At 38.7% G+C, this 15,801-nt stretch overlaps 1 protein-coding gene across 12 annotated transcripts in view; it reads right to left on the bottom strand.

Annotated features, from left to right (window-relative positions):
* Ubr4 (ubiquitin protein ligase E3 component n-recognin 4) overlaps positions 1-15,801 on the bottom strand; it is a 128,183-nt gene that overhangs the window by 88,864 nt on the left and 23,518 nt on the right. For all 12 annotated transcript variants that reach the window (XM_048816232.1, XM_048816222.1, XM_048816225.1 and 9 more), the window contains exons 16-26: positions 15,219-15,378; positions 15,018-15,103; positions 7,671-7,840; positions 6,100-6,382; positions 5,393-5,528; positions 4,301-4,380; positions 3,429-3,557; positions 2,473-2,655; positions 2,208-2,330; positions 1,891-2,120; positions 21-142 (exon numbers count right to left, since the gene is read on the bottom strand). In XM_048816232.1, the coding sequence (XP_048672189.1) occupies positions 21-142; positions 1,891-2,120; positions 2,208-2,330; positions 2,473-2,655; positions 3,429-3,557; positions 4,301-4,380; positions 5,393-5,528; positions 6,100-6,382; positions 7,671-7,840; positions 15,018-15,103; positions 15,219-15,378 (1,702 nt within the window). The remainder of the gene's footprint in view (positions 1-20; positions 143-1,890; positions 2,121-2,207; positions 2,331-2,472; positions 2,656-3,428; positions 3,558-4,300; positions 4,381-5,392; positions 5,529-6,099; positions 6,383-7,670; positions 7,841-15,017; positions 15,104-15,218; positions 15,379-15,801) is intronic.

Genomic DNA, 15,801 nt, shown 5'->3' with positions numbered 1-15,801 from the left:
GAAGCGGCACATTCACTCACCCAGAGTGTTCGCCTTGCACCTACTAGAACCAATAGCCAAAACAGCAGCGAAGCCTTGCAGCTTCTCCTTGGAAGGTTTTTCAGTGGTTCCCTCTTCATTAAAGTTCTGTAGCAAATAGGCTCTGAAGAAAAAAGGAAAGTGAATAGGAGAAGCTGTAGGAATCTAATCCCATCATCATGGTCAGGAGAAACTAACCCCAGAGAAGTTGCATAGTCTGTATCTCAGTTTCCTAACCTACTAAATATAGTTGACAATGCCAGCCCCCTCATAGAAACCCCAATGGGTAATTGTTTCTCCAAGAATACAAGAATAGCCAGTCCTCCAAAATACTCCCAAAACAGGATTCTATGACAAATAAATTTGGGAAACCTTGAATATTCTATCTAGCCTCCTTTCTCAACCTTGGAAGATAAGCAATGTATATATAAAAGGCTCTAAGTAGTATCATATTTTAAAAATCAAAATAAAAACCTATTTAGTTTACCCAACATTCCCAAACTTACTTGCACAGGAATATGTATTAAAAACTCTTATTTTCAAAAGCATTGGCCGAGTAGGCCAGATTAGAGCCTAGAATATCCACAGGGCAGTAACTGGGTCTGCTCTGGTTACCACTATACCCTAAATACCAAGAACACTCCATGGCACAGAGTAGGAATTCACATTTGTTATTTACATTTACACCTCTATTTGTTTAAAAAAAAAAAAAAAAAAGCCTCAAGCAAATACCTTCTCTCTGCTGCAAGATATGCACACAAAAATACAAGATTAGTCTTATAGTTTATAATTAGTCTTTATGGTTAGTCTTACAAGTTTTATAATGAACCCCGTCCCTGTACAAAACTCACAGATCAAGTGCTCACCCGTGAGACACTACAAGGGATCAAATCAATAAATGAGCTGAATAGGGCCACCATCAAAGTAGGCCCTGCTGCAGGGAGAAGCCCCTCCTGTGCTCCAGTCTATTACTGTCATGACTGGAGTCCAGTTTTGCCAGTTCTTCAAATTTAAGAAAAAAAAAAAATCTCAATTTTTAAATAATCTTCCAAATTTTATGTTAAAAATAAATTTTAAGTTTGGTTGTTTGTTATTGTTTATTTGGTTTTTTTGTGAGGTACTTTTTGGTACTGGGGATTTAACCCAGGGGTTTGAGCAACACCCTTATTAAGACAAGGTCTTGCTTGGCTGCTTAGGGGTTCTCTTAAGTTGCTGAGGCTAGTCTCAAAATGTTTGATTTCTTCATTAGCTTCCCAAGTCACTGGGATTTCTGTCATGTGCCACCATGCCCAGCAATGTTAAGGTTGTAAAACATCATTTGCAGAACAAAATCTATAGGACATCCAATTTTCAATATAAGCTGTAGAATGGACAAAATTTCAAGATATCCTCTAACTCACTAAGAAAAGATGAGCTGAGCACGTGGCTCAAGCTGTAGCACGCTCGCCTGGCATGCGTGCAGCCCAGGTTCGATCCTCAGCACCACATACAAACAAAGGTGTTGTGTCCGCCAATAACTAAAAAATAAATATTTTTTAAAAATACTTAAAAAAAAAAGAAAAGATGTTTTTCCTCTCTACATACCATGAAATTTGAAGAGCATTTAAAGGAACTCAGTTAATAATAGGAATGATGGAGCTTTTAAAATTTATATTTCTTTGAATCCCACAAATATAATTCTAAAAAACATTTTAAAAAATTAAAATAAATCAAATTTCCTCCCAGCTATTATGTGAAAAATTCCTCAATAGGCACCCATTCTTATTAGAGAAGAAAACATTATACCAAGCATGGGGCAGTTAAGGGGAGTCCCCGGGGGAGCTGCACAGAGTAAGCAGTACTAGCACATCTCAGGTAGGCAATTCGTCACACCTAGTGAACGATGCATAGGTGTCAATGAGTTGGAGCGTGGCTGGAAGGAGGTTCTTGGTGATCTCGGATGACTTATGAGGATCAGTCTCTGCAGCCATCTTAGAAAAATGTTCATCCAAAGAGACCTGGACCTTCGAGATAGCAGCGTCAAGGGTGTAGATGGACTGCAGACTAGGAATTTCATGGAGCTGCAAGATGGTGGTACAGTCGATGCTACAGAATGATGAAATCTTTAAAAACACCCAGGATATTAATTAGTTGTGGCCAAAGGCTGTGGTAGAAGCTAAGTTGTCATTATGGTCCCAACACTACCATACCTGTCGAGCAAAGTATTCCTCTACAATTTCAACATCATATTTCACTGAGCTACACTTGGTGGATGCCAATTCTACAAGAGAGCCAGCATGTTCAGCTTTCATTCCTTGTTTAATAAGATGATCCTGTTTGGATGTCAAGAAAAAAAGCATTTTAAGATCAATTTGAATAGTCCAAAGCTTCATCAAATTTAAAAGCCCCCATACACATAGAGCAAGGTAACTCTGAATAGCCCTTGGCAGCAAGCTTTGTGTTCCACTGTGGTACCTTTATCCAGTTCACATAGGAGCTGATCCGGAGGCGGGAAGACCATCGCAGAGTATGTAAGATGTCACATTCACTCATCTCAGGTGAGTTCATGGCCAGCTGGTTCATGTACATCTTTGATGGTGGCAAAATACCTAAGATCCTCCACAGTATCAAGAAGTAATACTGAAGGGCACAGGCCTCCTGGAGAAAGCAAATGGAGCAGTTATTGTATGTTATCTCTATTTTCTATTTTCTTTTTATTTCTGTTACATTTTTTTAGTTACAGCCATATAAACGGTAGGAAACGTTCTTACATATTCATACTATATAATAATAATTTGGCCTATATAATAATAATATTTGGCCAATATCATGCCCCTGCATAGTCTGTATTTTCAACAGGGATTTGGCCCTAGAGTCTGCTCTCCAGATCTTTCTAGAAAGCACACCAAAATGATAAAGCAGAAAATGGCAAAATGAACATACAATTTGTTCCACATTCTGCACACCTTATAGGCCAAAAAGGTTGCTCACTGACAACTCTGGAACCCCCCAAATTCACCAATTAACCAAAAAAGAATAGGACATTGTCGGGGCAGGTCCATAATCAGTCAGCCCTTTGTGTGGCCTAGAATTGCTGCTATGGCTCCTAGAAGTACAGACATATGTTCATAGGACCATGAAAAAGGCTCAAGTGTGAGGTTTTCAACATTACACCAGTAGTCATAAGCAACACAGATCTAGGGTGGCCACTAGTCCTTAGTCACATTTCTTTCAATGCTGAGAGAATAGGAAAAAAATGATAAAACTGTCTCTACAGTGAAGAGAACTACTCAAATGACATAAACACTGAAGTACTGATCAATTTTGTAAATAGATATCTGATAAACTGATTAGATCCCAGAAGGAAATTTCTGGTAGAAATGATCAATTATTAAACACAGCCCAAACTCCCCAGGCCTCCATGGTCTTACCAGGGCTGTTACGTTTTTGTTTTCCTTCCTCCTGACTGTATCGATCTGGGATCCAGCTGCAAGTAGCGATGTCAATGCAGTGTAAAGCTCATCAAACTTGACAAGCTTGGAGAAAAGAACTTCACATGCCTGTGATCAACAAAGAAACATAATCATTTCATTTTATTTTTTTGAAACTTGTTTTCCTCTACCCTTCCACTATTACCTAACCTCATAACTGACAATATATCCCATCGAATTATACTTATTGGTTTCTTCCTGTAGCAGATTCCAGATTCTGGGACCTCACTCAGTTTGTGGACCACTGTGAGCATACAACTGCAAGCTTCAGAATGAGAAAGAAGTGAACTATTTTTGTCCATTAAAATATTTGTCTAGGGGCTGGGGTTGTGGCTCAGTGGTAGAGTACTCGCCTAGCACACATGAGGCACTAGGTTCAAACACACCACATAAAAATGAAATAAAGATATTGTGTCCACTTACAACTAAAAAATAAATATTAAAAAATATAGGGGCTGGGGCTCAGTGGTAGAGCACTCGCCTAGCACATGCGAGGCCCTGGGTTCGATCTTCAGCACCACACATAAGTAAATGTATTATGTGCAACTACAATTAAAAATGCAATTAAAAAGACAAATATATATATATATTTGCCTACAGAAGTTTGTGTCAAAAGTAACGACCTTTTAGCTAAGGTGTAGCCCAGCAAATAAATCCCAAAGTAATGTTTTTCCTTTTAATAGAAGTTAAAATCCTAACAAAGACCAAATTTCCTCATTACAAAAAGTAAGTCATTCCCCTTCTCCCTGAAATACTGATTTGGTGGAGACCATCAGGCCCATATATAAAATGGGGTTTAAAATTCCTAGTACCACAGCATCAAGTCGGTTCAAATCATCCTCTGAGGCTTCTGGGGACAGGACACAGTAGAATCTGGGTTGTGGGATGGTATCTGTAAAACAATGTGCTTATTAAATGAACAGTTTCATTCTCAACTCAGTCTACCAGACATAAAACATAAAAATCTTAAAATTACATTAGAACAAGGTTTCTCACACCTGAACTGCTAATATTTGGAACCAGATAATCCTTGGCTTTGTGAGACTGCCCAAAGAATCGCAGGAGCTTTAAGAGCATCACTGGCCTCTGCCTATGATGCCAGAAGCACCCCCACCAAGTGTGACAACCAAAAAACATCAAAACATTAGCAAATATCCCATGCAGCAGGATATCTGAACTCCTCAACTCACTGCTTTAGGAGTCAACTCAGGCACTCTGAAATCCAGTTTATAACATAACTCTATCATTAGACTGAATGCAATAAACATATAAGCTGTTTCCTCAATAGCAAAGGGGCTAACCAGGAAGTTCACACTATGGCTTCATGAAAGTTAACATTTAATGATCCTCCAGATCAGAGCAAACACTAAAAATGAACCCAGGGGCCCCACGCTCAGCAGCAGAGCATTTGCGGAGCATGTGCAAGGACCTATGTTCAATCCCCAGCTCTGCAAAAAAAAAAAAAAAAAAATGAAACCCAGAGATACCTCATCAAAAGAATAAGACAATTGCTATATGAGAAAAACACTGGAGAGAATATTACATCCACATGACTTTCAGAATAGTAATATCACCAAGACCAAAAGGGAATTTAACTTGTGGGTGAGAACCATATCCCTACAAGGAAAATTAAATTTAATTCCTGAGAGTGACAAGAAATCATGCATTTTACCCTATAGCCAGACACCAGCATTCCTAATTCCTACATTTCAATGAAAAAAATAAAAATTAATGAGGGTTGTGGGAGTCAATTTCTAAAACTGTCTTAAACCCATAGGTTATTTGCCATCCATAGGGAGCAGATTAAAGCAACTGGCAAAAGATCCTCCAGCCATCTCCAAACTTCAAGTTCAATCCTGCTAAGAAGAATCAACAAGCCAGTTTCTTACGAGAACGTTTCTGACCTGATGAGAAATGCTTAGACCAGTTTTCTTCCACTTCTTTGAACCCATGATAGAGAGGAGTGGTCACCCGGCGGCTACCGCTGTCCTGAGATCCATTTGCCCACCCAAAAGGTGGACTCAACAAATTGTGCTGTACCTTTTAAAATAAAAATACTCAATTTGAAGATACACAGTCACCAGGCATGATAACAGATCAGTATAAGAAACCAAAATTCACAAGCCAAAATAAAATTTTAATCTTCTGTGACTTCTTTTAGAAAGGAATTTTTTATGGAACATAAGGGGAATAGTGCTCAATAAAACATTTCAAGAACTGCTAGACTTAATAACACTAACTCAGCCTCCCACCCTCAGACTGAATCCTTACAAGGAACTTTACAAATCCATAAAATTTACTGCTTGACCATTCTTCAACCACCAACAATGCTCAGATATTTCACAGGTAAAGCAGAGTAATTCAAGAATAACATATGTTAGCATAAACCTAATTTTAACAAATATCAAGTAATCTATACTTGCCACTTCATAAAGTACAACTGCACATATGAAAGTTCCAGGAGTTTTTTTTTTAATCCTACCTATAAATTTACATCAAACACCTAAAACCTAAAGTGAGCAGAGCAGGTCATTTTGGATTTGGATCATAGCTGCAAAGAAGAATCAAGTTCTCAGTAACAGTAAAGCAGACACAATGTATTGGTCTGTACCTGCTCAAACAGATACATGGGGGCTTTGGAGTATTGATGAAGCAGATAATCGAAGATCAAAAGGAGGCGAGCCAGGACAAGAGGCACAGAGCGCATCTGAGCCTCCAGGCTGACGCTTAGCTCCTGAATGATCTGGACAAGCAGGGTCAGTATGGCTCGCCGGCCTTTCTCAGAGAGGTGGTGAAAAATGAGGAGAAGCAGCTGCAGGTGCTCTATGTTCAGATCTTCTGTCTCACTGGGTACCACCCCCTGTAGGGCATTCTGCTTCATCGTAGACAAAAACCTACCACAAAGAAAGGAGAACATGTCTACTGGGAAAACACAGCAACTCCCAAATTTACAACATCTAGCATTGCAAGAGTTAAACTTCTTAAACACAGCCACTAAGATAACAAAAAGAAGCAGCAAAAGGGCTACATGGTAAAAGCAAAAATTAAATTTTTTCTACAAATCCATTAACATAGCTCCCAAATATTTACAAGATCCTTTTGATTCTCTTAACTGTGGCCACAGTAGCATTAATGTCCACTTTGCCATTTGTGACAATGGAAAGAACAGTAAACTCCCCAAGAGGTGTTGTTGGTGTTGCTGTTTACCTAAAAAACCCAGGGAAGTAGAACTAGTCCAAATACTTTCTTTTCCTATATTTTGATGGTCTCAGTCTCTTTCTTTCTCTCTCCCCACACTGTGTGTGTGTGTGTGTGTGTGTGTGTGTGTATGTTAAAAACTAAACCAAGGACACCTACTACTGACTTACACTCCCATTCTGATTCTATAATTTAAGTCTGATTTTGATAGTTTGGAGGCTATAATCATTGCATGATAATAGTTCAAAATAAATCAGACACAAAATATAAAAAAGAAATTATAATATTTGAGAATGTGTCAGGAAAGCTTTTATGCAAAAAAAAAAAAAAATGAACATAGCACATAGCCAACTGTTTCCATTGCCTTTGGCTATTAGGAAAGAGATTTGTGTTTTAATAAGGCCACCCTTCCCTCACTTGCACCCCCCCACTGCCAGCTCCCGGCCTTTTTGCAAGATTCCACCAGGAAAAATATAGTGGGCCTCTGGCATTCAAGGAGGTTTATGATTTCTCAAATCCAACATTAGAGCTATTTGATCCTAGAATGAGGAATAGAAAACCAAAGCCTTTTAGGAAAACAAACTGCTTTGAAGACTTCTAACCATGTAAACAAAAATGGCAAATACAGGTCCATCTAAGAAGGATTTAAATGATTAATCTGAGCTTCCCCCAAGGAAACAAATTCTTTAAAATTTATCCAAAAAAGACTGCAAGTCACTCTAAGTGGTTTCATGTTGAGAGCAAAATAACCAAGAGTTAGCTTCCTAGCTCCCTCTCTCTCAAAAAACCAGGTCAGGATAAAATTGGTTATGTTCAAGATTCAGGCCCCTTGTTTTTTTTAACAGCACACCTTCTCATGATTCGCCCATCATTCCTCCACCCTTCATACTCTAAACACACCATCACAGTAGCATCTCAAAGATTAACTACAAAGAACTCAAACAAATAAAGACAGTAAATAATCTTCTCATGGAGTTATCTTACCTATCCCAAACTTTAAGGCATTCAGGGACATCAGGGTCACCTTGTGTGCTAGCTTTATGTTGCCAGATGAGCAGGAGACGTGAAAGCACAGAGAGGCCTTGAGGGTGAATGTACAAGGGCCAAGGTCCCTCAGAAAAAGGAGCAACTCCCAGCTGCTGCAACAGTATGTTCTGATATGAAAGACACACATAACACCATTAGTGAAAAGGCGTGGGACAGGCTAAAAAGTTACTCATGCTCTTCAATGCTACTTTTTCCCCCATTTTATTCACACTGAACAGAGTAATGAAAAAGGGATCAAGAAATTCAAACTTAGAGGTGATCTGGAGAAAAACCATCTGGTCTATGGCCATACCACCCTGAACACACTCCCAATTTGATCTCAGAAGAAAAATCATCTAGTTCAACAAGAAAAAAACTTAAGTGAAAAATTACTAATCTATCCCAATAACATCCATAGTTCAATTACTGTCTGAAACGGGATCCTAAAAGAGGAGAAATACTTTGAGAATTTCCAAAGGAAAACTACTTGAACTGTAGTAGCTGATCATCTCTTTCATAACCAGTTACATAAGACAAAAAAAAGCACCCAAATAACTCAAGTTGTGGGGAGATGCAATAATTTGTAAATCCAACTACTCCTAGTAACAGTATTAGCAGAGAAATTCTGCCTTTAAGATACCAAGGGATTCAGAACTAATTGAGAGCATCCTTTGCCTCCAGTTGTAATAGAACTTCTAATTGAGCCTCATTTTTAGGTCAGTTATCTAAACTGCAACTTATTTTTTTCCAACACAAACACACACAATGAGAGTAAACAGATTGCCAATGGGAAAAAAGGGGGTGGGGGGAAGATGCACTTTTTTTTTGGTACCAGGAATGGAACTCAGGGCGCTTAACCACTGAGCCACATCCCCAGCCCTTTTTTTTAAAATACTGAGACAGGGTTTTACTAAGTTACTTAGGACCTCACTTAGTTGCTGAGGCTGGCCTTGTACTTGTGATCCTCCTGCCTCAGCCTCTGTGAGCCGCTGGAATTACAGGCATGCGCATGCGTCTCTGCTCCTGACTCTGCATATTTTTTAAGTGAGGGCTTTTGTTTTCATCTTTCTGTCTGTTTTTTTAGGCCTCAGAGCCATAAGAAATGAGGAAATGAGTAAACACGCAAGGGGAGGCCCACTCGCATGTAATCCTAGCCACTCAGAGAAGGACTGCAAGTTCGAGGCCAGCCCAGGCAAACTTGGTGAGAACAGCTAAGGAAGTAGCTCAGTGGTACTAGGTTCAATCCCCAGAACTGCAAACAAAGAAAAAAGAAAGGAACAAACTTTCCAAAGGAGCCTGGTTTTTAAAGACCTCTCCAACGCTTAATTCATTTTCTAATAAGTAAAACTGCTGTGGTGTGTGTGGCAGCAAAATCCTGACTCCACTCTCAAGATCCTTCCCCAACATCCCCTAGGAGGGAGCCTCGGCTCTACTGCTCTCCTCCACGCATCTCATGGTTTCTCATCATGTCAATAGCTGCCCCTGTGTGGATAATTCCCAAAGCCATACAATCAACCTGAATTTTCTAACTAACTTCAGACGCATGTTTCCAATGATTTTCTAGATCTTTATATCACTGGCAGCCCCCAACTTCATATTTAAAATGAAATGCACTGTGTGCATGTACAAACATATAATAACGAGTCCTACCATTATGTACAACTATAGCGCACCAATTAAAAATATGGAAAAAAATAACAACAAAAAATGAAATGCACTGTCTCTCCTACCCCAAACCAGCTCTCCTTGCTGGCTTCATTATTGTTGCATCACAGTCTTACCTGAGTTCTAAACGCAGGTAATATCTAAGACTCCTTCCTCTTTCCATCCTTCACCTCATTTATTTAAGTAATTCCTCATGATCTCTGCAATGGGTATATTCACACCATTTCTCCTTCCATCCTCACCATCCCATAGAATTCAAAATACCTTTATTTCCTCATGCCTATAACAAGCAGGTGTTCAATGTATATGAATGGACCTAGAAACTGCCATATTATTATTAAATACCAATAATAAAATCATAAAGATAGCAGCTCACATTTAGCTGGTACTATAATGTATCAAACAGTACATTTTTGCCCCCATTTTTTTTTTTTTTTGGTACCAGGAGTTGAACGTTGAACCCGGGGCACTTAACCACTGAGTCAAATCCCCATCCACAGCTTTTTTTTTTTTTAATTTTAAGACAGGGTCTCACTAAGTTGTTTAGGGCCTCACAAAGTTGCTGAGGCTGACCTTGAACTCAGGATTCTCCTGCCTCAGCCTCTGGAGCTGCTGAGATTATAGGTATACACCACACCCAGCCTATTTTTGCCGCTTTTGTATGATAAAATATCTTGACATAAAATTTACCACTTTAACCTTTTTTCATGTATAGCTCTGGCATTAAATATATATGCATTATTATGCAACCTACATCTCTAGATCTATCCATCTCTAGATCAAATTTTCAACTTCAACTGGATCTCTGCCCCACTAGACACTCATTTCCCACCCTCCCATCAGCCCCTGGTACCCCCCTTCCACTTCCTGCCCCTAGAAACCAGACTGCTGTGAGTGGAACCACATATTTGGCCCTTTTCTAACTGCTTCGTTTCACTTAGCATAATGTCTTCAAGGTTCTTCCACACTACAGCATGTGCCCGTATCTCCTTCCTTTTTAAGGCTGAAAAATATTCACTGTAACAACTTTTATCCGTTAAATTTTGATGGCCACTGGTTGCTTCCCTCTTTGGGCTATGGTGAATGATACTGTTTTGAACATGAGGTATATTTGAACATTCATTTCTTTGGGGGTAAGTGGAACAACTGGGTCATATGGTAATTTTTTTTTTTTTTCAGTACTGGGGGGAACCTAGTGAGTGATAGGCAAGCACTCTAGTACTGAGTAACATGCACAGTCCGTTTGGTAATTCTATCTGTAATTTTTTGTGGAATTGCCATTCCATTTTCCACAACAACTACATCATTTTACATCCCTATTGGCAATGTACAAGGATTCCACTTTTTCCACAGCCTTACCAACACTTATTTTCTGGGTTTGTTTGTTTTGTTTTTTAAAGTAGCCAAGCTGCTGGGTGTGAAGTGCTACTTGTGTTGTTTTAAGCCAGGCATTTTTCCCCCACAAGTACTAGGGACTGAACCCAGAGGCACTCTACCACTGAGCTACATCCCGACCCTGCCAGGCACTGTTTTAAACACTTATCACTAAAGCTCTGGGCCTCCATTTTCCCCAATATTCATTCTACTACCACACTAATCTTACAAAAACATACTCCAGTGGCTCTCCACTATTTCACCTCCTTTAGGGAATTCAAGACTCCTTAAAATTTGGCCTAATCTATTTTGTATCCTTTCTTACCAAAATGAACCACATTACATCATGAAGTTTCTGAGCCCTGCTAGCACCCTTCCATTTCCTGTGGGGCATTATAACAGCATCCATTCTGCTACTTCAGCTGCTCTGAAGTACTGGCTTCCCACTCCCACAGAACCCCTCACCAAGGCATTCTCCCTCTTCATTCAACACCCACTCCACTTCCTCCACCTTGACATTCTACAGACTGTATTAAATTGTTGATCTGTGCACCTACCACATTGTATTCCTAGACAACAGGGTTTGTTTGGCCTTTGATTATCTCACAGCACTTAGCAAGGTACTTTGTTCCTTGAGGGTGCTAATAAATACTTATTAAAGAAAGTGCTAATAAATACTTATTAAAGAAAGAGTAAACTCAGTGAGACCCTGTCTCTAAATAAAATACAAAATAGGTCTGTGGATGTAGCTCAGTGGTTGTGTGCCTCTGATTTCAATCCCCAGTACCACACCCAAAAAAAAGAAAAAAAGAGTCTAGGGCTGGGTGCAGTGGCACACACTGGTTATCCCAGAGGCTTAGGAGGCTGAGGCTGGAGGATTGCAAGTTTAAGGCCGGCCTCAGCAATTTAATGAGGCCCTTATCAACTTAGTGAGACCCTGTCTCAAAATAAAAAATAAACCAGGTGCGGTGGCGCACGCCTGTAATCCTAGCAGCTCAGAAGGCTGAGGCAGGAGGATCATAAATTCAAAGCCAGCTTCAGCAACTTAGCAAGGCACTCAGCAAGGGCTGGTGATATGGCTTAGTGGTTAAGCACCCCTGTGTTCAATCCTCACTACCAAAAAAATTAAAACATAAAAAATAAAAGGGCTGAGGATGTAGCTTAGTACTGAAGTACACTGGGTTAAATCCCTAGTACCAACATAAAAAGAAGAAGAATCTAGGAAGACAGCCTTCCAACAAAGGACATCCTACAATCTAGCAATCCCAAAGAGTACTCTGGCTAGCTTACCAGACTGCTTGATTAGAAAAATGTACAATAAGAACAAGTAAATGCCAAGTAAATGTTCTCCCACAAACTTTCAGCAGAAAGTCTACCTTCAAAGATATTCAAACACCACTAGTTTTAATTTCTTTTCTAATTAGTGAGTAACTTAACTGGTCTTTCGCAGTCAGAATCAGACTCCTTTAATGTCCTGACAGCCAAAGACCAAGTTTAAGACTTAACTTCTTTACATTTACTCTCACAGATTGGGTACATTTTCAGTTTCCTTGAAGGATGCTGTGTGTATTGTCTTGCCACGGAAGTCAGGCACCTGAGTAAAGATGTGTTTCACATTACTCTAAAGAAATAACACCCAGGGGCGGGAGTTGTAGCTCAACAATAGAGTGCTTGCCTTGTATTGTGAGTCACTATATTCGATTCCAGCACCACATAAAAATAAGCAAATAAAATAAAGGTCCACCAACAACTAAAAAAAAAATACTTAAAAAAAGAAAAAGAAAGAAATAATATCTAAGTAGGAAAGGAATTCAACAGCAGATAGATTAAACCAATTATCCTTCACTTTCTTCCATCACAGAAAAGAAGCCTGGGGGAAGAACCTGAAGTCCCATGTTTGGAGATGGAATGAAAAGGGAGATTTGACGATTTCCTTTGCCATAATGTAAGTAGTTGGGGCAACCAGACTGCATGTCCACACAAGGCCTGTAGTTATTTTTAAAATGACAAGAGGATAATGTCATTACAGGAATCTTAAGAACTCCTCTAGAGAAAAATATTTCTTCCCTATTCTTTGGTCAAGTTTAGGCAGGCAAAGATTACATCTGTGAACTTTGAAACTTCCCTAAATAAACCTGATCTAGGAAAGGAGCTACTAACTTTGGAAGTGCACCTGTATGTCTAGGAGGACACTGTGGGCTGTATGCTAACTGAAGTATTTCCTTTGTCTTAGGTCAACAACCTCTCAACTCAATTTGTTTCCTGCCAACATAAATTTTTCATTTAGGGGATGGGGCTGTAGCTCAGCAGCAGAGCATTTGCCTAGCATGTGTGATCACTGGGTTTGATGTTGTCAGCACCACATAAAAAATAAACAAATAGGGCTGGGGTTGTGGCTCAGCGGTAGAGCACTCGCCTCGAACATTCGAGGCTCTGGGTTCGATCCTCAGCACCACATAAATAAATAAAATAAAGATGTTGTGTTCAACTACAGCTTAAAATAAATAAATATTAAAAATAAATAAAAAAACAAATATAATAAAGGCATTCTGTCCATCTACAACCACTAAAAAATTATTTTTAATAATAAATAATAAATTTTCATTTAAAGTAAGTATAAGTAACCCTCCCCACCTGTGCTACAGGTGCAACCACGCAAACACTTTACCACTAGACCATTGAGCCATGCCCACAGCCCACATAACCACATTTTTAAATAACAAAATATATTAAGAAATGGCTCAAAATAAAGCTTCCTGGATATTGTCCCTTTCAGAACAAATGACAGGTTCTTAAATTTTATCTTGATTCTGAGAATCTCCTACAATAATCCTAAGAGTAACATTTTTCAAAATACACTCAGGACACATAATTGGAGACCGACCTAATTAAATTCTACTGAGAGAGGCGAGTATAGGTTAACTAAGAATCTGCATTATTTTTGTATTTTAAGGCACTAGAGATTGAACCCTAGGTCTTGTCTTGCACATGCTAAGGCAAGCACTCCACTACTGAGCTGCACACCCAGCTCTGGATCTGCATTTTCAATAAGCGAGTCCAGGAATCCTTATAGACTCTGACTATACTAAGAAAATTATCATCAAAATGTTGGGTAAAAAATGTGAAACCACATGATTTCATATATCACTGATGGTAGTAAAAACAGTTGCAGCTACTTTAGAGAACTTGTCTTGGGTCTTGTGTGCTGATGGTCATACCTTGTATAACCTGGCAATTGTGCTCCTAATTATATTCCCGAAAGAATCACTGTCCCTATATATAACAGGGGATCTTTTTTTTTTTTTTTAAATACTTATTTATTTTTTAGTTTTCGGTGGACACAACATCTTTATTTTATTTGTATGTGGTGCTGAGGATCGAACCCAGCGCCTTGCGCATGTCAAGCGAGCGCGCTACCGCTTGAGCCACACCCCCAGCCCAATAGGGGATCTTTATATAAGAAAAATTGTAGCAACAGCAAGAGTAGCAATAAAACCTGGACATAATTCAAATGAACTTTAGTGGAAGAGGATAGGAGAGGAAAAAGCTGGTACAGTCACAAACAATAGAAAATCATACAGCAGTTCAAACAAAAACTATAGAAATATACAACAATACAGGTGAATCCTGGCAATGCAATACTATATAATATTGAGAAAAGATTGCATAGAGCATGCCGTCACTTGCTATAAAGTTAAAAACAATTTTTTTTTTAATTTAAGGAATATAGACATATATGGATTTAGGAAAATGAGAAACTTGAGATTTAAGATTCAAAACATCAGCAACCTCAGTGGAGACAGAACTATAAGATTAAAACTTCACAGTAATGATTTTGCAAATAAGTGTATTTGAGAACATCTACCTCCTATATTTGACTGATCTTTTAAAATGCATTTTAATTTGTATTTATCCCATTACTAATTATAATATTTTTTCCCTATGTTTCTTGGTCATTTATATTTCTTTTTTTATAAATGGCCTTCTTGTATATTTTGTCTGCTTTTCTATAGGCATAATCATTAGGGGTTTGTTTTTATTGTTTTCACTTTTCTTTAAGCTTACTCATTTGGAGGGAAAGGATACATTTTCTTTTTCTGGAAATGGTCCTATATAAGGCACAGGAAACATAATAGAATAATCTCCCAGTGCTCTTTCCAGCAGGGTAATTCAAGGACAAAACATTCTTTAACAATGGGAACAACTGTATCCCATAGGAGCCGGTGTAAAGAGCACCTGGCCTCACAAGCCACAGTGCACACAAACCTGCAGGTTGGGAGACTGAAGGTCAGAAGTCACCAGAGAGTGGTTGAAGTGATAGAGAGCAGCAGCAAACTCTTCATCTGATGAACCTTAAGAAAGATGGGAAGCCAGTTACTCAAGCAGCTATGTGATGTATCACAAACACCCTGCCAACAGCCAAACTCCACAATAAAACTCCGCCCAGTATAGAATCTGCCTACTAACCCTTCAGTCCATCTTTGTCCACCTCCTTGATGATACTAGCCAGAGTGGCCATATGGTGTTCTGAAAGAGACACACTCAAATAGTTTCGGATGAAATTGTTCCGAGAGTTCAACATGGAAGAGGTAATGAAGTTCAAAATGTTGGAAGCCAGACCTAAGAACTAAAAGGAACACAAAACCATTCATTATCAGGATCATAAGCCCTGAGTTCTTACAAACCCTGAATATAAAAAGGAAATATGCCCATAGGTCTCATGCAATAAACACAATGAACTAAAGAATCAGATTTTAAACTACTTCCTAAGTTTATTTATGAGACTCTTTCCTATGTAATTCCACCAACTACATAAAATAGTATGCTAATGTAATACAACAGACTTCAGAATATATTCTATAAAGATACAGGATTTCCAACTACTAACGCATTTCCTTTTTTTCTTGAAGGGCCTTTGTCCAGCTCTAGAAATTATTGATAGAGTGAATTCTGAAACCTATACTAATGATTATTACACATATGTAAAATTTCTGACTCTTTACTTCTCTATTAAAATTAATTTCAATTACTGAATAAATATTTATGTTCA

Source organism: Marmota marmota, unplaced genomic scaffold, assembly GCF_001458135.2.
Source record: "Marmota marmota marmota unplaced genomic scaffold, marMar, whole genome shotgun sequence".
Classification (NCBI taxonomy): Eukaryota; Metazoa; Chordata; class Mammalia; order Rodentia; family Sciuridae; genus Marmota; species Marmota marmota.
The sequence above is the reverse complement of the archived record's forward strand: the minus strand, read 5'-3'. Positions and strand labels throughout refer to the sequence as shown.